Source organism: Delphinus delphis, chromosome 1 (genome assembly GCF_949987515.2).
Source record: "Delphinus delphis chromosome 1, mDelDel1.2, whole genome shotgun sequence".
Lineage (NCBI taxonomy): Eukaryota > Metazoa > Chordata > Mammalia > Artiodactyla > Delphinidae > Delphinus > Delphinus delphis.
In genome coordinates, this window is record NC_082683.1 from 136693245 (window position 1) to 136719402 (window position 26158).

The window sequence follows — 26158 nt, forward strand, 5'->3', positions numbered from 1 at the left end:
CTTTCACACTACAAGGCAGAGCTGCATATTGTGACAAAGACAGCATGGCCCTCAAACTCAAAAATATGTATTATCTGACCCTTTACTTAAAAAGTTTGCTAATCCCTGATTTAGAGTTCAAAGGCAGCCTTTTGGTCCTCACAGTTGAAGACAGGGTAAGAGTGCTGTGAGCACTCACTCCATGGGAAGTTTTCTGTCCCAAGTCATCTTAGTTTTTTATCTCGCCAATCTATCCATTCTGGTCCCCCTCTGAAAATACTACAAGAAATTCCATCCTTCATGGGAATGGACCACGTTGCTTCCACCTGGAACTACTTCATAATCTAAGACTCTTCCCAAATCTGTCCTCCTATGAGGCTTGTTGAACTTGGGTCCCTGCTTTAGATGTTGAAAGAGTGAATCAGAATTCCTCTTCCCCTCAGTCATTATTAATGACTTAGCACAGAGTTCTCTAAATCCATTCCTGTTACAATGGCTGAGCAATGGCTTGTACTTTCTGGGCCTTCTTTCTAGTAGGATAGGCTGCTTTAGAATGCAGTGGGCACTGTGTTACAGGGGAATGCAGCCAGGCCTGTATCTTGTCAGCTCTGTGGCCTTGGATAAGTCATTCAGCCACTCTGAGCTTCCACATTTGTTGTATAATAGTGGTAATGATCCTGCCTACCTTGAAGGCTGGTTGTGAAGAATATATTAAATCATGTATTAACTGTTGTTATAATTAATTACCATATGGGAAAGAAAATATGAAAAACTGGTGTCTGTAAAGCTGGATGGCCATGGGATCGGGAGACCAAGAAGGGACCTCTTCACTCACCTGAGAGAGGAGAAAGCAGCTGCTAGCAAAGGAGTCCATGGCTCACCTAGCCTCACTCAGGTGCCCTTGGCTCTCAGAAACCCCAGCTTCTTGGGGTTCACATTATTTTGGGACCCAGTTGCCTTGGGCATTAAACATGCTGCTCCCCAGTTCTTCCATCTGCTGGGAAGAACAATTCCACGAGAACTAATCATGAGACTCAGACGCATGAGCTGTGAAAGAGCAAAAAGACCAAAGAGAACCTCTTGTGTCTACTTTGAAATTCACAGCGTAACTTGTCCTGGTTTTAGTTTTACTGGCCTTCTCTATGAGATGAGAGGGGAAACTAACCAAGGTAAAGTAAGCCGATGTCTTCAAAAAGGAGACAGGTTGCAGAGCACATCAGCCTGTAGACAGCAGGACCAACGCACCCACGTCCCATCCACAATGAGAAACAAAAGAACACGTGGTAAAATGAACCTTCCCTTAAGAGTCAAGAGACCTGGAAGTACGGCTGAGCTGCTGTTTGGAAGAAGAGGAGGAATCAACAGCAAAATCAAGAAAAGATTAGGAAGAGTGACACTGGGGCAAAGTTGTAGTCTCGACATCACTGGCGAGGATCGGATGCTTGGAGGTGGAGAATGCGTGCTCATCATTTCCGGTGGAAGCCCTGGTCTGTACCAGGATGTGTCCAGACCCTCAGATCCCTGGCCGTTGCTGACTTGTTCTGGCCCCTGAGGGAGCAGATGCTTTAGCCACTGAAAATGAATCAACTGTTGAGTCTGTCCTTTACACAGGAAATCAGAATTCTCTAGCAGGCTCTGTGAAAGGGGAGTGATAAGATAGGTCACAGTGTTCCTGGAATTCTGACTGGATCTGACCAAGCTGCCTATGGGCTGGGTTGCAGGAGCAGGGCTGGCGGGAGAGCATTTCGGCTCCCTTGCAGGCTGCTTTCTGAGCACAGATCCCGGCAGGCTCCAGCCAAATTGAGAAGAGTTTGCCCAAGCAGAACTCGGGGGAAAAATCTGCCACAAAGAGAAGCAAAGCCCTTTGCAAATTCCCTCATGCCAACTGTGCTCCTTGCTAACTAGCCTAATGGGAAATTTCTTTCTCGCACTCTGTAGAAGGAGGCTGACTTTCCCACTGCCCTGACAAGTGGGTCTGAGTAACTGACTGTGATCAGTGTCTGTGAAAAGCAAAGGGTTCTGCAGTCTGCTTCACGGCAGCCTGGTGTCTGCTCTTGGTGGCAGTCAGAGGTATTTGTGAATTGGTGGGCTTTGTTCTTAGAGGCCTAGTGGACCCAGGGTCCACTTTCTGCATCTGGTCAGGTATAGGCCCAACAGATATCTCTGGGTGCTCGTGGCCACTAGGCATTGAATGAGCTCTGATTCCTTAGAAAATCCGAGGCAGTGCAGTTTGCAGTGATGGTTCTCTGATACTTACCTCGCTGTTTGCAAGGTGGTGGTTCTCTGATGCTTTTCGTCCTCAGTCTCTCCTAATCTGGCTTTGCTGGGCCCAAGGAAAGCAGCTGCCCTTCCTCCTCCAGCCATCCCCTTCATGGCTAGGCTGTCATTTCTCTCCTACCCTTCTCTGAGTGTCCTATTAACCCACCTGTGCTTCCTTTACAGCGGCAGGATCCCGTATAAGGATATGTACAAATTAGTGCGGGTGATCTCGCCACCTCTGGGCCTGGGAGAGAACTGCCCCTACAGGGTGGCTTGCAAGGTTTGCCTCCGGTCCCCAGCTGTGACCATGACCATGACCGTGACCGGCGGCGGGGTGCAGCCTCCAACCCCCCTCCTCTCCGTTCTGCTCCACCACCACTGCGCCACATGAGGGAACCTTCATGTTGCTTTCCTTTGAGTTTAAAGAGGTCCAAACCCTCCCAGAACCAGCAGCTGTTACACAAGGAAGAAGGGAACGTTTTGGGGGGACGGCGGATAAAAAAAGAGTTAAGGACTTAATAACGGAGGCTGCTTTGACCTCTGTTTTCTTCACATGCACACACTCATTCGTGCACGTATAACACACACATTCTCCTCTCTCTCTTTCTCACTCCACCTTAATCTGTGGATTTAACCAGAGGGACCTTTCCCTCCTCCAGAGAATGCAGAAATCTTTTGAATCCAGCAAGGAGTTCTGGTTTCTTTTCCCTGGAGACAGAGAGCCTCCTTTTAGCAAACTAGTAGCATCATCCCATATACGGTGTAGAAAAGTGTGATTCTAGCCATGCCTACCTCTGCCCAGCTCTGGGTAGTCTGGCCACAAGCGATTATAAAAGCTATAGGACAAAAGGGAGGTGAGAAATCATAAAAAAAAAAAAATGAGGGCAGGAGGGGAGGATAAGTCAAGAAGGCAAAGAGGATAGAGTCGGTGGGAGAATTTAATAGCTCAGAGGGTCTGGGAAGGTCCCAGCAGAGGACGAGGGCTCGGAGCAGGTTTCTTGCCTGAGGGTCCTGCCGTGTATTGTTGGAGGCACCGAGAGCTCTGTTGTAACTGCCGAGTCACTGTTTGTTTGTGAGACCAAGGACGTTGTTCAGGGGCGCACAGGACCTCCCTCTTCGACTAGCACAGTGGCTCCACCCAGTCCCTGTCCAAGGCCAAGCCCACTAGATAAGGAAGTCTCTCCTGGTGTTACAGGAGGGATGCGCGGGCTCCCGGGTGCGTAGCACAGTCTGGCAGCCGGAAGACGACTTAGGCCCAGGAAGATGCCAGGCTGGGCGATGGGAAGGAGATGGCCTGGGATGGTGACAAGTGATTCCCATACTCAGGAGGCCGAACAGCTGCCTCTGCAGAGACTCTTTAAACTCCACCCTGGTGAAACCTGCAGCCGCATGTGGGAGAGCCGGGGAGGGCAGCATGGCATGCGAGATGCTCTTCCTCCTCCTGGTTTTGTTTCTTCTGTCCCCAGCATGCCGTCGCCCCCGGGGCATGCCGGGGCACAAAGAGCACTCTTGCCACCAGAGCCAGGTGGAAGCAACGGGCCGACTCTGCCCAGCAGCCGTAGCGCAACACTTCCAGCGCGAGCCGCCGTCTCCTGCTGCACTCACACCACAGAGGGGGATACACGATGCTCCGCCTGCGGGTTCAGAGCAGGAGAAAGGCCTGACTTCCAGGCCAGCACCCCCGTCCCCAGCCGGGGCCAGAAATCCTAACCCACGGCTGGAACACCGTCTATCTGGTTTATACCACTCTCGCACAGCCCTGGGAATTGAAGACAAGCTTGTGTTGGATGGGGGATGGATGAGTTGAACAGAGAGGTAGGGTGATGCTCATCCTGGAGGAGAAAACCGGTCCCTGTGACAGCCGCGCAGAGAGACCAAAGGTTGCCGCCACGTTCCCGGGTCTGTGTTGGGTGTGCTATAAACCCGCACCAGGATGGAGACACGTGTACGACTTGCCTTGATTAACGGGTTTCCTGTTCTTTTCCTGTCTGTCCATTTTGTTTCGTTTTTCTTCTCCTGTTTTCTGTACTCTTTTGTTTGTTTGTTTTGGCTCCCCGGGAATGCCTGTTCTCCTCTCCTCCCTGTCTGCATCCTTTCCCTGCCACCCTCCCTGCCCTGCCACCCTGCCCCCATCCCCACTTACCACCCCGCCATGAGCAGTGGCCGCATCCATTACACTGAGATGTATGAAATGCTGACTCTCATGTCACCACCGCTAGGCCTCGGCAAGAGATGTCCCTCCAAGGTGGCATATAAGGTAGACCACCTCTTCCTTTGTTCTGGGCTAGTGACCAGCAGGAAATGGGCGCCAGCTGTGGGGAGGTCAGGACGTGGGGAGGAAGCCGGGCTGGGGAGGGAGAGGAGGGAACCAAGGCAAAAAGGAATGATGAGATGAAAAGGTCATGAAACTTCACAGAAGGGGTGAAGTCCTGAATCGATACGCAAGGTGGTGTGTAAGACTATTCGCCGTGGGTTTTTTTTTTTAATGTTATTCTGTTTCTACAAGTGTGTGGCTTCTTGTGAGTGGGTTACTAGAAAGGAAGTGTTAAGTAGCATGTTTCCTTCTAGAGAAGGCAGAGTGGTGGGCTGTGGAATAGCATATATGGGCAAGAAGAAAGCCTGCAGCAAGACAGCTATCAGAGCTTATAAAAAAAATCTTCCATCAGCTAAGCTCAGGAAATAATGCAGAAATTCCTCTAAACATGGTTCAAGAAGAAATTTTTAGGAGAGAGGAAAACTCTTAACAAATTTCTTCCTCCATGACGTAGGGAGGAACGATGGCATGGTTCCTTCTAGGTACCAGAAAAGAAAGAGGAACGGCAACCTCCATCCCATGATACGTGATGAAGGATGCAGCTCCCTTCCCCATTAGCCCAGCTACCCATTTTTCCTGGCAGTTCAAAGGAAAGGGTGATGATGGACACAAGTTGCCTTCAGCATTAGATTTGCCTTCTCGGCATGACTGAGATGGGTGGACTCCCCTCAGCTTGCTTAGGACAGCATTGTGCATTGGGAGTCAACTGCCATTGGGGTGTTCAGAGCCTTGGGGCCTGAACTTTTTCTCCACAATGGATAATAGTTACTGCTAACTCCCCATTGCTGTTTAGACTGACCCAGAACTCTGGAGCTCTTTCGTTCACCTAGGAATACACCCTAGCAATGTCGCCACTTCTCTAGAAGCCTAAAGAAGTGGGAGAGAGATGGAAGTCAGATACAAACAAGAAACTGGCCTTACACTCTCAGACACCGTGTTTGTGGCATCACGTTAAGCAAGATGTTCCAATGGAGTTTTAGAAACCCTGTCTTGGGAAGAAACACTTGCCTTCCTGCTAGGCTGGTGGTTCTGTTGGAGGACCTTCTCCTGCTGCTACCTCCAAGTTGAAAGCTCCAGAGAGCATCTCATTGGAATGGGGGGGGGCCCATTAGGGACCCTTATCCACCCCACTACATGGCTCCTCCTTTGAAGCTTAGGGGCTGGCATCCTTTTTGCTCACGATTCCACATCTAACGGTACCGGGTGGTGGAATGTGGCCCTAAGTTCTTTGCATTTCTGGGGTGAAGCTCAGTGGGAGAAGGGATGTGGGGATTGGAGGAAAAGTTAAAGAATTCCAAAAGCAAGATACTCTCTGGAAAGTGGATTTGGCCATTTCAGTTTGATCCCCTTCCTTTGGGTGAGGGGAACAAGGCCTGCCCACTCTGCTCCTGCCTTGATCACCCTTCTCTTCTCTGCTCTCCCCAGCCCTCTTCCCCTAGACCTTGTTTGCACTCTCCCACTTTTCCATTCTGCTCCACTTCATCTTTTGGATAAGCTGGACTTCTGCATGTTCAACCATGTGCTGGCAAATTTCATCTTTTAAAGACTCAAAAAGGGGGCATCAGGATGCATCTTTCAAGTCAGATAAGCAAAGCACAATCTCCCCCATGTGAGTTTTGGGGGGTATTCATGGGACAAGTGGAATTGTAGAGCAGCCCTGAAACAGGGAATGGAGTCACCTCACAGAGCTGACTCCTTCCCCTGAGCCACTGCTTTTAGGAATCCCTATTAAAGACATTCTTAGGACTGTGGAGGAGTCCTACAGAATGATTAGTCCCTCTTCCCTTGGAATTCGGCATCATTCCCTAGAAATAAACAAAGCAAAACAAAACAGCAGCCAATGAGCCTTAAGTGAGAAGCCGGGAGAGGGCAGGACTGGGACAGGGGACGGGGGTATCCTTGCCCTTCTTTTTTGTCTCTGCATTTGACCTCTGCACTTTTCCTCCCTTCTCACCAAGGTTTCTCTCGATATATTTTTTTCCTCCTGCTGTTTCTTTTCTCTCTTTCACACAGAGGTTAGTCCTGATGAATATGCCAGTGGCTGAGGACATGACTGTCCACTTCACTTCCACGCTTATGGCTCTGATCCGGACAGCTCTGGACATTAAAATCGCCAAAGGTCAGTAAGCTTGGGGGGGGGGAAGATTCTGAAACAACTCACGCGGGGTGGCGCAGGATGGAAATGTTTGGCCTTTCATCCATGAGGCAGTGACCTGGAGATCAAATAGTAGGGTCCCTGTTTCACCTCTGAGCTACAGTAACTATTATATTTGCCCTTTCTTCTTGGTGAAATGAACGGTTTGATAATCACTAAGCCTCCTTTTGGCTTCAACAGTATGTGATCTTTGGTGTCTGGCACAAAGTAGGCATTTTAGAAATATCTGTTGATTGAACAAATGAGTTTTGATTCAGTTCTTTTTTTTTTTTTTTTTTCCCCCTTATGTGGTGCCTTTAACAACTTGGAAGGCTTCTGTGGCAGGTGCTATCATGGCAGTATTTTGTTCCTTTTGATTTCTAATTCAGTGGTTTAGGAAAGAAAGGGTTTACTACTTGCAGATGGGCCTCCAGCTTCCTGCTCTTGCCTGACCCAAATCCTTTTTAAAATCAGGTCACTCGGGCTTCCCTGGTGGCGCAGTGGTTGGGAGTCCACCTGCCGATGCAGGGGACGCGGGTTCGTGCCCTGGTCTGGGAAGATCCCACATGCCGCAGAGCCGCTGGGCCCGTGAGCCATGGCCGCTGAGCCTGCGTGTCTGGAGCCTGTGTTCCGCAACGGGAGAGGCCACAGCAGTGAGAGGCCCGCGTACCGCAAAAAAAAAAAAAAAAAATCAGGTCACTCAGACTCTGGAGTCAGATCGCTGGAAGAACTGATACACGTATAAAGGCAGAGGAGGCTGGCTCGTGGCTCTCTGCATTCCCCCTTCTGATATACTGAGCAGCTGGGAGCCTCTGTGAATCAATGAGGAGGCTGATCTTGGTCCCAGGGCCTCGGCTCTCTGTGACAGGATATCCCTGAGTCACTGAAAACGGAGCCAAAATGTGTTCTGCTTCTTCAGCAGAAAGACCCAGTATTGCCAGGTCCACTGTCGCTAAGTACCAAGATCCCCTCTGAGAATATGACGTGCCGTGCTGACTCAGCTCCTGCCCCACCTCCTCCCTCCGTCCTTGTTATTTCTGTGTCTGTTCTGTTTTCGCTATTAATAAATGTATCTTCCCCTAGGTGGTGCGGACAGGCAGCAGCTAGACTCAGAGCTACAGAAGGAGACCCTGGCCATCTGGCCTCACCTGTCCCAGAAGATGTTAGATCTGCTTGTGCCCATGCCCAAAGGTGTGGGGTCTCCTCCAGGGTATCCTCGTCACTGTGGGCCCAGCACGCCAAGACCACACCCTTGGGGGGAACACAGAATGATCGAGGAGATAAGGGAAGGGTGCTCTTTTATTCTTAGGAAACAAAAATCCCTCACTTCTCAAGTTCCTTTTGTCATTAATTGAAAACAGTTTCTTTTTTTTTTTTTTTACTGAAGTATAGTTGATTTACAGTTGTGTTAATTTCTGCTATATAGCAAAGTGATTATATACATAATTAATTATATACATAAATATATTCTTTTTTATATTCTTTTCCATTATGGTTTATCCCAGGATATTGAATATAGTTCCCTGTGCTATACTAACCTTGTTGTTTATCCATCCTATATGTAATAGTTTGCATCTACTAACCCCAAACTCCCAATCCTTCCCTCCCCCACCCTCCCTCCCTTAGCAACCACAAGTCTGTTCTTTATGTCTGCGAGTCTGTTCTTTATGTCCGTGAGTCTGTTTCCATTTCGTGCCATATTTTAGAGTCCACATATAAGTGACATCATATGTTATTTGTCTCTTTCTGACTTAGTATGATAATCTCTAGTTGCATCCTTGTTGCTGCAAATGGCATTATTTTGTTCTTTTTTATGGCTGAGTAGTATTCCACTGTATATATGTACCACAGCTTCTTTATCTGTTCATCTGTTGATGGACATTTAGGTTGCTTCCGTGTCTTGGCTATTGTGAATAGTGCTGCTATGAGCACTGAGGTGTGTGTATCTTTTTGAATTCCAGTTTTGTCTGGATATATGCCCAGGAGTAGGATTGCCGGATCACATGGTAGTTCTAGTTTCAGTTTTCTGAGGAACCTCCACACTGGAGAACAGTTTCTTAGGATAGGTCACTGCGGTTGTGGATGAAACTTCTTGGCTACATAGCTCTGTCCTTCCACATAACACAGTTCAGCAAACCTTCAAGCCGTTGGGGAAAAGGTGGTGTTACTAAGAGACGGAAACCTAGACCATTCTGGGGGTGGGGAGGTGCTTACTGATGTGCTGCACATCATTGGTAACATCACCCTCCCTGGGTGGCCGTGGAAGCTCCCTGAGGCTAGACATGGGGACCTGTTCAGTCTGTAGCCTCAGCGCCTGGCACAGATGGAACCCTCAATAAATGCTGGATGGATTGGGTGGCCGAAGGGGTGGCCGAAGGGGCAAACCTGCTTCCTAGGTGTCCTCACTTTCCCCCCCGCCGTGTCTTCTCCCTGTTCCCCTCCATGCCACACTTGTGTCTTCAGCCTCTGACCTGACTGTGGGCAAAATCTATGCAGCAATGATGATCATGGACTACTATAAACAGAGCAAGGTGAAGAAGCAGAGGCAGCAGCTGGAGGAACAGGTGAAGGTCAAGGACAGCGTGGTGGCTGGGTGGGCCCCTGAAGGGACAGGCCTGTGCATCCCTGGGGCACAGTGCCCTGCAAGTGCTTAGAAGCAGAGGTCAGGCTTTGCTTTGCAGGGTCCAGGAACCTCCCTAGGATCAAGGGATTAGAAAACCAGTGGGGCAGAGGTTCAGATAGTCAAACAGGGTATCAGTCGTATTCCTGTTTTACTCAAATGGTATTTTCCCCCCACAGTCATTTGAGTTCCTTTTTCCTCCTTTCCACTTTTAACACAGAAAAACGCACCCATGTTCCAGCGGATGGAGCCGTCCTCTCTGCCTCAGGAGATCATTGCTAATGCCAAAGCCCTGCCTTATCTCCAGCAGGACCCCGTTTCAGGCCTGTGAGTATTACCAGAGGGTCCATGACTCCCCTGCTTGCATTATCACGTGTGCCATCGGGCAGATCCAGAAACTCATTGCCTAGAAGTGCCCGAGCTAATACTAACGCTGAGATGCATAGATGGTCCCCTCTCTGAGGGTGAGAAGACCACATGTTGTATCTTAAGATGGTTATTCAGCAGGGGTAATGGAAAAGCAGACTGAGCGTGTTTGGTGCCGTGGCCAGCTCCAGAGACAGGGAGCACTGTGAATGGACAAAGGAAGTAAGGGGCTGTATTAGTATCATCACTTTAGAGTGAACTCAGAGAGGTTCACTAAGTGGCCCAAAGCCATATGGCTGGTAGGAAGCTGAATTGGAATTTAAGTCAGTTATTTGCAAGCCCAGAGTCTGCCCACTACACTGTGTTATCTGTAATGAACAAAAAGAACCTTAAATCAGGCAAAACAATTTTTTGTTAATTTTCTATATTGAAAGTGGAAACAAAACCCTAATTAAGGCATGTGCCAATTCTTCCGAGTTGTAAGCCTTAGCCCCAATGTGGTCATTAGCCATAAAGGATCTAATGTAATATACATACTTCATTTTAATGCTTTCTTTCTCTCATCACAAGTGATGTACCCAAATGGTCCCTCTACCCAGCGTAAATGGCTTGTTGTCGTTGGTTATGATTAGTGACTTTTCCAGTCTAGCTCTCGTGGAACCAGTAAATCACTAAATATCACAACTTCAGTCATTGTCAGAGGAGTGAAATCCCAGGTTTAGGAATGAGCCCTCAGTCAGAATACCATTTGGAATCTCTCACGCCATAAATTTCTTTCTGCCTGTGGTGTTGGAGACCTGTTTTTGAAAAGCATTGTTTTCAAAGGTCACAATCCAACGCATTTGGAAAAGAAAAAAAATGACCGAGGCCGTCGGTCATTTTTACAAAACATGTGAGGTGTTAAAGTAGCAGGTGTGGATTCTCCTGTCTACAAAAAAACAAGTACATGTTTATCTTTGGTCTGTGCGGGAAGGTGGTCAAGAGGTATGATTAGAGTACTAGGACTACCTCCTTGGAAGAGTTTACAGTGTTTTTCAAGGGTCTTTGGCTTAGAAATAGAGGACACCCTCCACCATCTAGATCTGTTTTAGCCACAACAATTTGCTGTACAAATTAACTCCCATCATTGGACTATTCCAGCCTCTGTCCCATATGTTTATTAATTAATTCATTCACTCATTGATTTGACCAATAATTACCTAGAGTCGGTGTGACCCCAAAACTGGCTCAGACACTGGGGATTCAGTCAAGATGATCACACAGTCCCCATGGACACAGTTCTTAAAAAAGAAATTACAAGAGTGATAAAGGTTAAAATGTGGAAGGGTAGCCTATTGTGACTCTGTGTAAAGGAAGCAACTCACGTAGTTTGAGGATTTGAGGAAGTTTCCCTGAGGAAGTAACATTTGATTGAGACTCAAAAGCAGGTACTTCAAGAGGTGAAATAAAGTAAAGTATGGTAAGTTTAAGGAACCTAAGAACTGTCATGATGGTTGGAGCACAGAGATAGCAGGGGACGTGGCAGGTGATGGATTTGGAGGGGCCAGGATGTAGGGATACAGAGGTAGTTTACAGGCAGGATACAGAAGTTTAGTGTCATCCAAGGATAATGGGTGACACGAGCATCAGAGTGACATGATCAGGTTTGGGCTTTCCAAAGATCATTCTTTAATCCAGTGTGGGCTCCGTGGATTGGAGGAAAGCAGTTCGAGAGATAGAACACCATTTAGTACGTGGCTGCAATTGTGAATATCGTGAGACTGTGGCTTGGACTAACAGGATAGAAATGGGGAGAGAGAATCAGACTTGAGAGGCAATTAATACACAGAACGGATAGGATTTGGTGATTGATTGATTTGCTACATGGTGTGAGGGACAGGGAGGAGTCCAAGATGACCCTCGGGTTTCTGGTTTGAGCTTCTAGGTGGATGTTGGTCCATTTCCTGAAACGGAGATGCTGGTGGAGCAGCAGGCTGGTTCTTTGGAACCACTTGTGTTTCTAGAGCCCTGAATTGTTCAAGTAGAGATTGCTTTGGAGGTAGCGTGGTGGACGTGACAGGGCTCCTCTCTCATTGAGCTTACAGCTGGTAGAAAAACAAACATGAAACAGATTATCAGGAAAAAAAACACTTGTCATTTTTGATGATTTAATCACAGTTCTGGTGAGCGCTAGGATGGGGAAAAAATACATTATGATCTGATTGCGTGTGAGAGAGACCTCTGACGAGTTTATCAGGTAAGGTTTCCTTAAGGAAGTGCCTTTTAAGAAGAATTTTGAAGGATGAATTCAAAAATGAGTTTGCAAGGGACCGGGTGTTTGAGAAGCATCCGGCACTCTGGGGAACAGCCTTTATTCAAGTCCTGAGGCAGAAAGAAGCCTGGCACATTCAACCAACTGAGAGAGCCCAGCATGTTGGAATTCAGGGAATAAGGGAAAGTAATGCAAGAGGAGGGTGGCCAGGTAGGAAGTGGGTCATGAAAGAGGCCTCTGGACTCTCTCCTAATAACAGTGAGAAGCCAGACAAGGTTTTCAAAGAGGTTACTCAGGGTTCAAATTCTTCAAGTCTATAAGGTTGTTCAGTGCTTTTAAGTGTCCTGTCTACCTATTGGGGATCCTGGAGTTACTCATTTTCTGTAGGACGAAAGGGGGCCCATTTCCTATTGAGCAGTGCTTATCTTGTTTCCCATGGTTCTCAGGCCAAGGCACACAGAAGAAGATGATTGCCATTTAAGCAGTCGTTTAAACGGCAGACTGCTCTCTAGCAGTTGTAACAATTCAGCTAAAGCCCTCACTAGCAGCGAGGGGACAGGTTGGGTGAAAAGTGTGTGCTTCAGATTTTCCCCTGTGATCCCAGTCTAACGGATTATTTTTCAGTAACTGGCAATCCTTGCTTAGGTCTCGGACTTTCCACTGGATTCACAGTCATTAGCAGGAGACTCTGCAGTGGCTGTCTCCGGAGCAGATGGGACACTGGCAGAGACGGTGTCCCATCTCTCCCTCCTAATTCCACACCCACCGAGGGAGCTGCTGCCCCAGTCACTGACCACGTTCCTCTTCCCGTGATCAGGAAGCTCAGTCTGCATGCTGGCTTAGGTCAAAGAGGAACTGTTACTGCACTAGTAGCAATGAGTGGCGGCAGCAGCGCCAAGTTCTCAGGAAAGATGATTGGCTGCCTCTTTTTTTTCCTAACCAGCCCAGTGGATCCCATAGGCTGAGGGTGTCTTTCAGGTACCAAACGGTGGTTAATAGCAGGCACACTGCAACAGCTCTCCATGCTTTTCGTTCAGAGGCCCCTAAACACTTGGCCAACTCTGCCCCTGTCCTTTTTTACCTCATCACCATTGAAGCATCCTCCTACATAGCCGTCGACCCAGACGTTGTCACCTCTTTCACCTCTTCTGAAATCGTTCCATGCAGTTCATACACCAGCAGTGTCTGATACAGAGCAGTCCTTCGATAAATGTTCATGGCATTGAATTGTTTGGTTTGGCCAGGGATGTTGGCACAATAAAACCATATTCTTTCTGAGAGTGGAGGAGATTTTTTAAAAGACCATGACTGCTTAATATTTAAACAAACTGTTCACTTTAAACTATGGCATTTTTCTGCCGAATGGAGAAACTGAGCAGAAACAGGTTTACAATCTAGCATTGGTCTTCCATATGGCTGAGTGTGACAAATGATGTCATTTGTCACAGATATGCTAGTCGCCAGCAAAATGATGAATGGTTCCAAATGCAGGTTGAAAACAGTGGTTCCTCTTTTCCAATGCTTTTTTAAAAAAATTTTCTATTCTAGGGCCAGCCACCTGTAAGTTATCAGGCTTTCAAGCCAGCCAAGGCTAAAGGGTATTGCCCTTGCTGGGGAGGAAGTCTTGTCTGGGTGGGAATTGGTAATGACAACTACGTCATGACTGTTTCTCTTTCTCTCATGCACATTACCTCTGAACTTGGCATTGCTTTGCAGGAGTGGCCGGAGTGGATACCCTTCGATGAGTCCACTCTCCCCGCAGGAAATATTCCAGTTGGCCTGTATGGACCCAGCTGACGATGGACAATTCCAGGAACAGCAATCTCTGGTGAATGAATGAGTTACATGACCTCAAAAATACTTCCTTGGTTTCCTGATCCCTCCCCCTCTCATTTTCAAATTTTATTCCATAGCCTTGCTCCATCAGAAAAAAAACCTTTCTGATCGTCCAACCAATTACCCTGAAAGTTTCCTGCCATCTCCCCTTTCACAGCTGAGTTTCTCATGTTCTTTGACAAATGCTCCCTCTTCGGGTTTTACAACCCCAGAGGCTCCTTACCTGCTTCAGGAACTTATAATGCTTCAGGCCAAGCCCTCTTAATTTATGCCCCTGGGCATCAAATGGAGAAGCAGAAGTGACAAATGAAATCTTGCCTTTGAGAGGGAACCTTAGGATGAATCATCGTAAGAATGGATGGCACCAGTGGATGACAGATGGAACTTTAGATTTTGATAATACAAAGCTAAAATGGGACTCCCAGAGATGATGGACTTTACTATTAGTTCAGGAGCCATGAGGTCAAGTTCCCTCTGGAGCTTAGAATTAAAATCCAGGTGGTTATTGGTCTGGAAAGAAAAAGGGTAAAACCCAACCTTTGCAGTAGTCTATATAGACAGCTTGTATTAAGTGAGTCCCATGTCACTTTGATTCTAATTCACCTGTGTTCTTCTCTCCCCTTCATTTTTTCCCCTGACCCCTCCCCACTGTTAGTGTACCCCAGCGCCTTCCTGAATGGATGTGTGGGTGGAGTGTGGGTGTGGCCTGCTTGTGGAGGGCATGTCTGATGGAATGGGTAGCCTTCAGAGGGGAAAAGGGACTAATTGGTCCAGATAGTTTTAATTCTAAAAAGGGCCTCTCGTCATTTTATGGCTTGCCTGGTGATGTGTCTGTCTGGTGAGAAAAATCTCAATCACGTGTCCTTTCTTTCACAGGGAGGCTTCGTTACATCACCCTTTCCGCAGGTTTCCCAGGGCTGAGCTGTAGTGCCAGGACTTTTTGGATATATGTTCATCTCATTGTCAATACTGGTGTCTGTAATTCAATTCAGGTGTCAGCCCATGCTATACACTCACCACTGTGTACTCCTGCCCATCCTTTGGGGCTCCCTGCTCAACGTCCTGGGACATGGCCATGATTTGTGTGTGTGGGCGTGTCTTGCACCACCTCTGATACCCGTTGGCCGCAGTTGTTGTTACCACGTAGACTGCAGTGTCGTTATCACGTCTGTTTTGAGTCAGACCTGGGTGCCATATAAAGAGCACATACTGCAAACACTGTAACTTCTTCAGGTGCACACATCATGTCCTTTGAAGGCAGTCCTCCCGTTCACACCAGGAACCACTCAGCCAAATGGTCATTGAGGCCAAGGGGGTGTCTCAGGCCCCCTTTCCTTTAATAGTACCCGACTCATACACCCATGTTTTTAGGTGTCATTTCCTAAATGTAAAATGCTTTTTTTCTGGTATAATCTCCAGATGTCTAAGATATTCCTAGGTCTCTTTGTTGGGTGGCCCACGTAAACATTTTTAAAGCGGCTCTACTCTTTGCGCAATGACACTAGCTGTCTATACAGAGCACGTACATTTGCCAAACTAACATTCTTTAACCAGGAAAATGAAATGATTTGGGCACGACCCTAGAGATCTCCCATCCAACCTTCTTAAAGCTCTCAAGTGCTCTCATAGTCCAATACATACGGTAACTGAGCACTTGAAATGTGACTAGTCCAAATTGAGATGTGCCATAGGTGTAAAGTACATGCCAATGTCAAAGACTTGGTACCAAAAAATGTAAAACAGCTCATTAATTTTTTATATTGATTACATGTGGCCATGAGAATATTCAGCTATATTGGGTTACATAAAATCTATTAAATTTCATGTTTCTTTTTACTTTTTAAAATATAATTACTAGGAAATTTTAAATGACATAAGTGATTTGCATTATATTTCTATTAGCCTGCACTAGTCCAAAGCATTCCTGAAAGATGGCTACCCACCCCCCATTATTGGATGGCTTCAATCATAAGAAAGCTCTTAAAATCACGTGTCTTAAGGTTTCAGAAGATAAACCTGACACCGGAAATTGCTGACTTTCCTTAAAATAGTGATTTCTATTTAATTGACAAATGGCTTCTTCAGATTACAAGCATAAACCCCATACTGTCAACTTGCAGAAGGTAAATTTCACAAAGCTATAAAATCTGAAGCATTGCTCAGTGATAACTAAGATGATACTTAACCAGAAAAGGTGATCCTTATCCCTCAATCCTAGTTAGAGCTTTCTGTTTGGGACATCTGGTATACCACCTATGTGCACACATAGACACAAACATATATACACATACAACGGAGACCTTAGAGATGCAAGTGTCCCTTCTGAAAGCCGTTCTTCACATGGAGGAGGCAGAATCATCCCCTGGAAGTGAGAAGCAATGGGATGGAATCAGGTCCCACAAGCTTGGCTGTGTGTTTATTTCTAGGAGCCAGAGGTTAGTGAATTAAAAAGCGTGCAGCCCTCTAACCATGGCATCTACCTTCCTCCGGACACCCAGGAGCATGCGGGATCTGGGAGGGCATCCTCTATGCCACGCCTGACTGTGGATCCCCAGGTAAAACGCAACCACCACCTACCACATGCAGTGGCATCCTGGGCTGTATTGAATTGGTGGGTTCTGAACACACATCTGATATCTTCAGGTGAGCCCTTGACCTGCCCCCACCCCTTCTCTATAAGCAAAACCTGGCTCACGGGCTTTCTCTACAGAGCCTGCTCCTCCACACCGTGTTTCCAATGAAACCCTAACCACAACAGCCTAGCCAGCCAAAGGGCAGGCCCCCGGGTGGGCTCAACATCCTCAAGACCCAACCAGCCATGCAGGAAATATTTTCCAGGATTTCCCCTGTGCATTTTTCCTCCTTTTCTCCTTTCCTGGTTCCTCTAGCGCATAGGCAGTTACGTACACACACAGCTCTGTGTCAGGACTGTCTGTCCTAACCAGTGCAGGCCACGCCTCATTTCTTTGTCTGTTTTCCTGGCTTTTTTCTGTCTGTCTGTCTTACATCAAGTTTTGACAGAGACAAGAAGTTTTTGTGGATCTGTTTTCACATCTGTGGCAAGTCAAAATGCCAGAGTTTAAGGTGGAGCTGGGGTGGGACTGATGGAGAGAGCGCAGTGCATTCTCAGGAGCTACTCATTCACCAGCTCTCCTAAGCTCTAGCGCTATAGGGTGGCGCCTTCCCCGAGGAGGGCAAGAAACAAGCGGCAAAGCCGTGCTGCTTTCGTGGTGGAGACTTTTTGACAGTTGCCCTCACTTGTTTCAAAGTGGCTCCAGGTTCACGGCAGGTCCTGGCTGAGTCTCCAGGGTAGATGGTTCTATGGGCAGCTTGCACAGGACCCTCAGCTCCTTGCTTTCCTGAGCGTGAAGAGGAGCCCTGCACCAGCCCAGTGACTATGTTAACGTAAAGACACTTTCTGGAACAGCCTCCTCCAGCTAAGGTCTGAGCAAAAGGGATTTATGGGAGATGACAATTTGCAGTCTTCAACAATCTCAGTCCTACATCTTCCTTACTTCTAGACCATTTCAGTAATTAATCCATACCTTGTGTTCTTCTGGGGGGCTCATGTTTCCAGGTGGTGACAGACCCTAGCTCCATAAGACGTTCATTTTCCACTATTCGGGAAAAGCGTTCAAATTCCTCTTGGCTGGAGGAATTCTCCATGGAGCGAAGCAGCGAAAACACCTACAAGTCGCGTCGCCGGAGTTACCACTCCTCCCTGAGGCTGTCAGCCCACCGCCTGAACTCTGACTCAGGTGAGGGAGTCTTCACCGTTTGCCTCTTTTCTGACGAGAACTGAAAGTCACAGGAACAGAATCTAGATAAAGATGGGGTTGCGGAGAGTGAAGGGACAATGCTCCTTAACAAAGGGGGTTTCCCGTCTGACTCACATCATGAAACAAAGCAACAAAACCCTCTCTAGTCATCACAAAGGCTGATGAGATTTCTTTCTTCCAGACCAGGGCTATAAAAATCATTAAAACAGAGTTTTCCCAAGGGCCTTCTACAAAACCACTCCACTGCCTTAGGGAAGCATTAGAGACCCCCTGGCGAGGGCAGAGCGTTACCCACTAACTGCACTTCGACCCAGACAGTGCTACCTGGAATTGTTTTATGCATTTGAGTTTTGTTTTTTAAGGAAAAGGGTCATATTGATAGAAACAGAAAATCACTAGTCTGGTTCAAACTATTTTTACTAAGTGAAGAAACAAAGATAAAAAAGCAGTGACATGTCCCATAGCGTAGGGCCAGCAAGGGGCAGAGAGGGGACTAGAAGTGAAATCCTTTGACCTCAGTCCTAGGGCATTACAGTAACTGTGTTTACTTTGTTCATAGCAACTTCTTAATTCCCTTCTGCTAGTGCCATTTTCCCTCTAAAAAGTTACACACCCATGTTTAGGACATAGAGGATTCTTGGGCCACATTGCTGGCAGAGATTCTACCTGAATTGTATCTAGCGTAAATGGAAGAAGAGAGTGATTGCATCCTTGAATTTGCAAGTCTTTCCAGTGGCAGCTTGCACACTTACCTCTTCACAAAAGGGTAATTTTCCAGTCTTTCTCTCCTTCTTCCCTTTCAGATCACCTGTTGACATGTCTGCAGAAGCCAGGGTCCTTGAGGGGCCTGGTCCCAAGCTGTAAGACTTATCTTTGTATTCAGCGGCCGGGATGGGCAGAGTTACGATAGTTGCTTCTGTCATCTCTCATAGGCCACAAGTCCGACACCCACCGCTCAGGGGGCAGAGAGCGGGGACGATCGAAAGAGCGAAAGCATCTTCTCTCTCCCGACGTCTCCCGCTGCAACTCCGAGGAGCGAGGGACCCAGGCCGACTGGGAGTCCCCAGAACGTCATCAGTCCCGGTCTCCCAGCGAGTGCAGGTCGCAGACCTCCAACAGACCGGTGAGCATGAAGAGGAAGCTGAGCCTCTGCAGAAGACAGGGAGGGGCGGGCTGTTAACATGAGGTGCAGAATGTGGGCATCCAGCACCCACACAGACCTCAGCTTCACAGGAAACTGCATCCATTGTGCATAGAGGTTAGCTTTTTACTTAACACTTGTGTACTCAGAAATGATACGGATTCACAGAAAACCAAAGAGCCCCCCAAGAATGACAATGGTGTCTAGGGGTCATTCCATCTTGGTTCTCAGTATCCAGAGTTACAAAGTCACAACAAATAAGTTCATAAATATCTCAGGCAGATTTCAGAGGAAAGGATGGTTTTTTAGCCAGAAAAGCTTTGACCAGTCGTGTGACCCTTAGTATTGGTTGGAATGGTGATTCCTCTCTCAACACAGGATTCAAAAGTCAGATCAATTCAACTTCATCTATCTAGCTTCCAGCCATCCCAAGAGGAAGAGCATCTCTCCTTCCGGCCAGTTACTGAAACGTCAGCCTGGGTCTAAGATACAACTACGAGAGCTGTGTGAAAACACTCTCTGGCCCTGTTTTCCTCCTGACTACCATCCCTCACTCCCTGCCCTACCTTGCTCCAATACTCTCGGAGTCCAGATGTGAGACCCATCGGCAGTGAGCAGTGGGCAAGAGGAAGGGCTTCCACAGCCAACTTTCAGACGCAGTTGAGAAGTTTACTTCTAGAACGGTGGTGTCGAGTTTTAGTATAGAACGGAATCACCTAGGACTTGTTATAAGTGCACGTTCCTGGGACCTCAAGGCTTCTGCTTCAGTAGTGAGACCCGCTGTATAGTAGAACCCAGAAGTCTGCACTTGGAAGGACCCCAGAATCTCCCAGGAGATCTTGAGCATGTGGTTCCTAGGTTACACGCACACCTTAAGCCTCAACACCGAGCTGGAGGTCCATGTACCAACCCCTGGGCTCAGAGACCCTTGGGACTAGGTGTGTCAGGCCTGAACCAGCAGATAAGTGGGGGGTGGGGGGTGGGGGTGTAGAAGCCAAGTTAGTCTTAGCACGCCACTGAAAACACAGATGCAAAAAGAGAAGATGAGGGAAGGTATTTGCCATGCCCTTAGATCCAATTCCCAAGAACGTTCCCCAGACAGAGCAACTCTAGAGCATTCGTTTACCTTTCACGTAGTTGTCTTTCCCAAAAGCTTCAAGTCTTTCTTTCAACGTGCCACGTGCTAGAGAGAGTGAGCTTCCGGATCTTTGCTACTCAACGCGTTTGTTCCAAGGACCGGCAGCACCTGTGAGCTTGTTAGAAATGCAGGATCTCAGGCCCCACCCCAGACTTTCTGAGCTGCGTCTGCAGTTTAACAAGACCCCAGAGATGCATAAGCATATTGAAAGTTGACATACCCTGGTCTCCATGGTACTGGCTCCCGAGTCTCCTGTAATCTCTGCGTCCCTGAGCGGATGTGACTGGTAGCAGAGGGGACTCTGGTGGCTCTCTGTAGGAGGGGTTAGGGACCTTAACCAGGTCCCAAGTAGGAATGATGCCAAACCCAGGCTAACATGCCATATTCTTCCTGCCGCACAGGGCACAGGGTCCCTCAGTGAAAGCTCCATTCCCTCCGTCTCCGACACCAGCACCCCAAGACGAAGTCGTCGGCAGCTCCCACCTGTCCCTCCGAAGCCTCGGCCCCTCCTTTCCTACAGCTCCCTGATAAGACACACTGGGAGCATCTCCCCACCTGCTGATGGGAGCGAGGGTGGCTCCCCACTGACCTCCCAAGCTCTGGAGGGCAATGACGCCAGCCTGCCCGAGCCTTGCAACCCCCGGTACGTACAGCAGGGCCACCCCTCCTCCCCACAGCGCTACATCTCTGAGCCCTACCTGGCCCTGCACGAAGACTCCCACGCCTCGGACTGTGGCGAGGAGGAGACGCTCACCTTTGAAGCAGCTGTGGCGACCAGCCTCGGCCGGTCCAACACCATCGGCTCAGCCCCGCCCCTGCGGCACAGCTGGCAGATGCCCAATGGGCACTATCGGCGGCGGAGGCACGGGGGGCCTGGACCGGGCATGATGTGTGGAGCCGTCAGCGACCTTCTGAGCGATACGGAAGAAGACGACAAATGCTAGAGGCCGCGCCCCCCTCCGATGCATGCTCTTCTCTCAACACGGAGAAAACCAAGACCCCAGTTGGGAAGCCAGTGCAGCCCGGGGGGGAGGAAGAGGGAGGAAGAAGATAGAAGGACACCGTGCATTATCAGAGAAGAGGAAGGAAAGGACAGAAGGAAAACCGGTCAAACCCACCAAATCGCTGTATTTCCCTTGGCAAGATGGGCACTGCCATAGTTCTGCCTCTTTGCTGGGGAAAGAATATACAAGAACATGGAGGGTTATTCCCAGGGGAGAAAGGACACGAGGATGGCTTTGCTTCCCCTTGCCCCTTCCCACTTTTCTGTAGCCGCGGGGATGTCAGGCCGGCCTGTGGCTATGCCTGTTGCCCTGAGAAGCCTGGAAGACATTCTGGCTCTTAACTGGGGAGTCATGGAGACCCTGGGAGAGGACTCTCCTCCCTCACCAGCCCTTCCTCCTCGGCCAGCACCCCTGCCACCAGGCCAACCATGACGGCATCTCATGCGTTATCCTGTGGCTTGCGTCCCCAGAGGAGGCACAGGCTGAGTTCAGGAGCATTGGATGTCAAGGGTAGGAGGCAGAGAGGGAGGGGGAAGGGGAAGGGGTCGGGGCGCTGTGGTAGCAGCAGCGAGAGCCGGTCTGGGTGAGCAAAGCCATAGGCCGGCAGCCCTCACCATAGCGGGGGCGGGGCGGGGGGGGGGCGGGCAAAGGAGCGGAGAGCTGCTGCTGCTGGTCGCTGCAGTCCCGTCTGAGGCCTGTCACCCACTCAGTAGGTGCTGTGTTCATTGAGGATAGGCCAGGGAGGCCCCCTGAGGTCCAGGGAGGTGCCGAAGGCTCTGGTAAGGGTGACATTTTCAAAGTATTTAACAACCCGTGTGACCAGGGCACCCGCTGATGAGCGTGGAATCCGGCCTCAGCACTGGCACCCCATGCCCCGACAGGCCTCACTTAGCCCGGGAGAGGCCGGGCACGGGGGAGCCCCGAGGGTGGGCTGAGTGTGGCAGGGGGGCACTTAAGGGGCTCAGGCAGAGTCAGTTTTCCAACCAGTATAGAGGTAATTCAGTATGTGGAACGGCGCTGCAGCCGGCCCGGCACATACCGGCTGCATGTCAGCCCAGACTCTGGGCCAGGAGCAGAAGAGCTCTTTGCCAAGCAGCAAGGCCAGTGCCGTGCCAAGGCCCGCGAGCCCAAGTGCCAGTGGCCTGGCCTCCCCAGCCACTCCCCAAGAGGGCAGCACACACACATCCAAGGTGAGCTACACATCACCTGGTAGGGACTTCTTCCGTAGAGATGAGAAAGGCCAACAGATTGCAACCAGAGAAGCTTCAATGAGAGAGTCGCTCTGAGTTTACTGAGGAGCTCCCGTGAGGGAGGGACGCTTGGACGGGCAGCTTCTGCAGCTAGTTTGTGATTGAGGGTCAGTTTGTCAAGGATACTTTAAGGTGATGAGTAAATATACCTCAGCTTAGACCTGGGCTGTTCCTTCTGGCAAAGCAGGCTCCAGTGGGGCCTCAGTACACAAGGTGACAGGCCTGGGACCCCGGTGGTCCTGAATATTCCCCTGGGCTTTCCCCATCCCTAAAGCAGAGCTGAGCAGAAGACAACCTCAGGACATTGTTCCTAACCCCCAAGACTCATAAGCATTGAGAAGAAGAGAGCCCTTTCTTAGCTGATCAGTTCTCCTTCACTGTATCGATTGTCCATTCGGTGGAAACACATCACCCCCTCATGTCCCTCTCCAGTCCTCCAGCACCATCACCGTTAGGTGGAAGGATTTCCTGCACGGGGTACCAGGCAGGGCCCTCCTCTCCCAGCCAGGAGCAGATGGAACCTGCCTCCCGGGACCCTCCATGGGGCGACTCAGAGGCCCCCAACTGAGATCGCAGCGGATAAACACTCTTTATTCTCCTCCGGCCCAGGCAGACTTCACGTCTTGGGTAGGAGCAGTCAGTGGCTGTTATTACGAACTTGGGTTTTTTTGTTTTGTTGTTGTTGTGGAAATAGAAATAAGGCATCGTCGTATCAGCTCTGCAAAGCCAGATTCAACCCTGTGGCTGCAAAATCATTTGTGATGGCCCTGCCTTCTGTCCTAGACATGGATGGAGCTTCACGGCCCAGAGCCAGCCCCCAAACCAAAGCAGTCCTGGGGCAGGAGATGAGTGAGGCAGAGACGTAGGCCTCCCACTCTGAAACCCTCGTCTTTTTTCCCTTTCCTCTCCCACTCAGCACACGCGTGTGCTCAGGGGTAACTGGGAGTGTGACTGTGTAACCCCCTGATCCTAACAGGCGGGATTGTTACCTGAGACTCAGACTCGGGGCCTTGTACTGTCTTAAAGGTTTCCCCTGCTCGGTGTCCTTTCCTGCCAAAGTGCTGCTATGGGCTGCTTCGCACAAAATTGCTTTCTTCCACCTCGGAAATGCAGCTTTCCTGAGGGAACGGCTGACACAGGACGGCCATTCTGCACCAGCGAGTCTATTGCATTGTGTTTTGAGAATGGGTGTTGAAGTGACGTCTTACACCATTGCAACAGGAGGCACTGAGGCTGGCAGAGCAATTACCAGAAGTGGGATTTGCCTGCAAACAACATTACAGACACTCGATTTGCTGTGCCAGGAAACCTTCCTGGACATCTGAACTCCTTAAACTCACATCCACACAAGCACTTGAGTCCTGAATAAAGTGGCATACTGCACTGTAGATGCAGGCCCCTGACCAACTCCTTGGGCTTTTGTAGTACCCATGAACTTACGAACTCATCTCTTTAATTCATCTCCCCCTGACCAAGAAATCAGGTTTCTAATCCCTTAGCCTGCATTTACCCTTCTATTAAGACCAGATAATAAAAGACAATTTTCTATGAAGTCACGGAACGCATTAGCATAATCTTGCAATGGTTTCCTTCCACCTCTGAATAAATATGAACCCTAACCTTCCCCCAGTAGCCAACCTGGAGATCCATTCCTAGGTGTCAGATTCTGCCTCTTTCCCTCGAAAAGATCCCCCCCACCTTTAAATCTCAAAACCTGTGCTTCTCTTTGGATTAAAAAGTAAGGCAGCATCTTGAGAAATTCCAAGCAAAACAGAACCACCACCAGTGTTTGAGATACACAGCGTGCTCAAACTCAGCACTGTAGGTCCCCTCGGAAGAATCTTTAGCTGTACGTCCAGTTTCCCTTGCCAGTGTGAGCCTTCGGGATCCCCTCAGAATAAGAAAGAGGGAGGTAGTGGGGAGAGGAAGGGAGAAAGAAGGAAGGAGAAGGAAAAGAAAAGAAACCAAGGCAGAGAGATGTTCTAACTAGGTTTGTGTTTAGATACTCCTCTTTTCACTTAAGGCTCCAGACAGACTTCTGGTGGGGAATTCATCTCTCTTTCCGTGTACGCATATGTGTGTCCCGCTGCCTGTCTCAGTCACCAAGGGGGCAGAGCGCCAGCAGGCCTTCAGACAAGGGGGTAGAGCTCTAGGCTCTAGGCCAAGGTGCCCTGTGAGCCAGGGTCAGGATAGACTTACCTACACCGTGACGGGACGGTACCCTTGAGGGTCCCCCAGGCTCAACATGAGCCGTGAACACAGCTGCCCAGTGTGGGGCTGTGTGTTTTTCTAGCTGAGGAATCTATTTCTGATCTGGGTTTCACTTCTCCCCATTCAGTGTTTCTATGAGGTACCGAAATCACTGATACCAGTTCTCTGAAGCTGAGCTCCAGATCTGCTGGTTTTGCCTTCCCTTGACTCTGCCACCACAAAGAGAAGACCCCATGTTCCACCACTTGGCCAGCACGCATCCTCCACACACATCCTCCTTCACATAGGCTATGTGATGAGCCTGGGCGCCCTCTGTCCTCCCAGCCCAGCCCTTGCTTTGCCACACGTTAGTAATGACCCAACTCCTGAGATGGTTAAGTCCACCCAGTCCAAGCTTATCTGCCGACCTGCCTGACTCTGCCGGGCTCTCTGCCGTTAGGGCACGCTTGAGCCTCATGAAATACAGTCGGGGACTCACCTGGTGATACAAGATGATCTGAGATAGTGTAACGTGCAGAACTCTTGCTGGTGTGTATGAATCGTCCACATACTCGATGAAAGCCCATCGTAGGGAAATCAGGTCTCTCCTGGAGTAAAATGGAACAAAATTGAATAACTTTGATGCTTTAAGAAAGTTCTCAGTTTTTCCATTACATCCTTATTTCTAAAGCCTACTCTAGATGTCTCGTTTTTGCACAGAATATTTCTTTAGTGGGTCAAGCCGGGGATAAGTTGAGAGATTCTTTAATTTCTAAGCTCAGCTATAATACATCTTATGAGGTTGTATTGAAAAAGGGGTGCATGTGTAACAGGAGGGGAGCAGAAAGTCACCTACTTTGCTGAGGTTTTATGAGAAGGTTAAGGAACGTTCACTGCTATTTTTATCAGTTTCATGTCTCTTATGTTTGAGATCTTAAAGGCCCAGTGCCAGTGTGTATGCAGAGAATCAGGGTGAAGAGAGGCGTTTCCATGCCTTGGGGTAGATTCTTCCTCATTTGCTTCTCACCCATCCTGTCTGTCCTTCCCCCCCTGGTTTCCAGAGCATTGAGCACTTCCCTGGAGTTTCGGGAGAGGACTTTATGCTGTAGGAAAGGAGGACAGTGGCCCCATGCAAGTGGCCAGTCAGGGCATGATGGTTTAACTCCAGACAGGAGCCCCATGAGGAATCAGGTCCTGGTTTGGATAACTATATATCCACACTGAGACTCTTATTTTAACAAAAGCCAAACGAGATTAACTCAGGAGTTGCGACCTAACATTTTCACGAGGCGATCAGAGGAGATCCCACATTGATAAACACTGCCTCTGTCAGGAGTGTTGTCTTCTTGATTTTTGTTTTCTCCTCTCTGAACCACCCAGTCATCACAGGCAGGTCTAACCCAGCAAAGCAGCAGCCCGTGGTTTCTCTGCTGGCTCTAGTGGCAGGCTCAGCTGCAGCTTGCTGGGGCGATTGTCAGCTGCCGTATGCTACAACTCACCCTGTCAGAGATAGAGATGTACCACTTGGGGGCAGAAAAGACTAGGAACGGAAAGAGCCGTCTTTGGTTTCTGATGGCCGTCTTTTTCTCGAGTCCCTTCTGCTTTGAGCCTCTGAGGCTTATGCATCCCAGAGAGATCACTGCAAGCCAAAGATAACTGATTCAGGCCCCAAACTTTTCAGGCCCAACCTACCCAAGGGCCTGAAAAGCTGCTCTTAAAATTCAAGCCAGTTAGTTAAGAAGCAAGAATGGGACTCAGAGGAGAGCCTATCACATTGCTGGTGAGGCTGGGGTGTCCCCAGACTGCGCTTCTATTTTTATAGTCTTACTTCCTCCCCCCCATGCTAAAAATAGGGGGGCTGGTATCTTGACCTTCTAAATGCAAGAAGAGATTTTAT

At 49.0% G+C, this 26158-nt stretch overlaps 1 protein-coding gene across 3 annotated transcripts in view; it reads left to right on the top strand.

Annotated features, from left to right (window-relative positions):
- The window catches only part of CACNA1E (calcium voltage-gated channel subunit alpha1 E), a 296087-nt gene extending 275326 nt beyond the window's left edge, over positions 1 to 20761 (top strand). For 2 of the 3 annotated variants that reach the window (XM_060009755.1, XM_060009763.1), the window contains 9 exons: positions 4399 to 4495; positions 6566 to 6671; positions 7770 to 7877; positions 9150 to 9250; positions 9527 to 9633; positions 13640 to 13751; positions 17337 to 17517; positions 18471 to 18661; positions 20219 to 20761. In XM_060009755.1, the coding sequence (XP_059865738.1) occupies positions 4399 to 4495; positions 6566 to 6671; positions 7770 to 7877; positions 9150 to 9250; positions 9527 to 9633; positions 13640 to 13751; positions 17337 to 17517; positions 18471 to 18661; positions 20219 to 20761 (1546 nt within the window). Of the gene's footprint in view, positions 1 to 4398; positions 4496 to 6565; positions 6672 to 7769; positions 7878 to 9149; positions 9251 to 9526; positions 9634 to 13639; positions 13752 to 16185; positions 16315 to 17336; positions 17518 to 18470; positions 18662 to 20218 lie in introns of all 3 variants that reach the window. The other variant, XM_060009746.1, reaches the window with a different exon arrangement.
- Positions 20762 to 26158: the final 5397 nt, after the last annotated feature.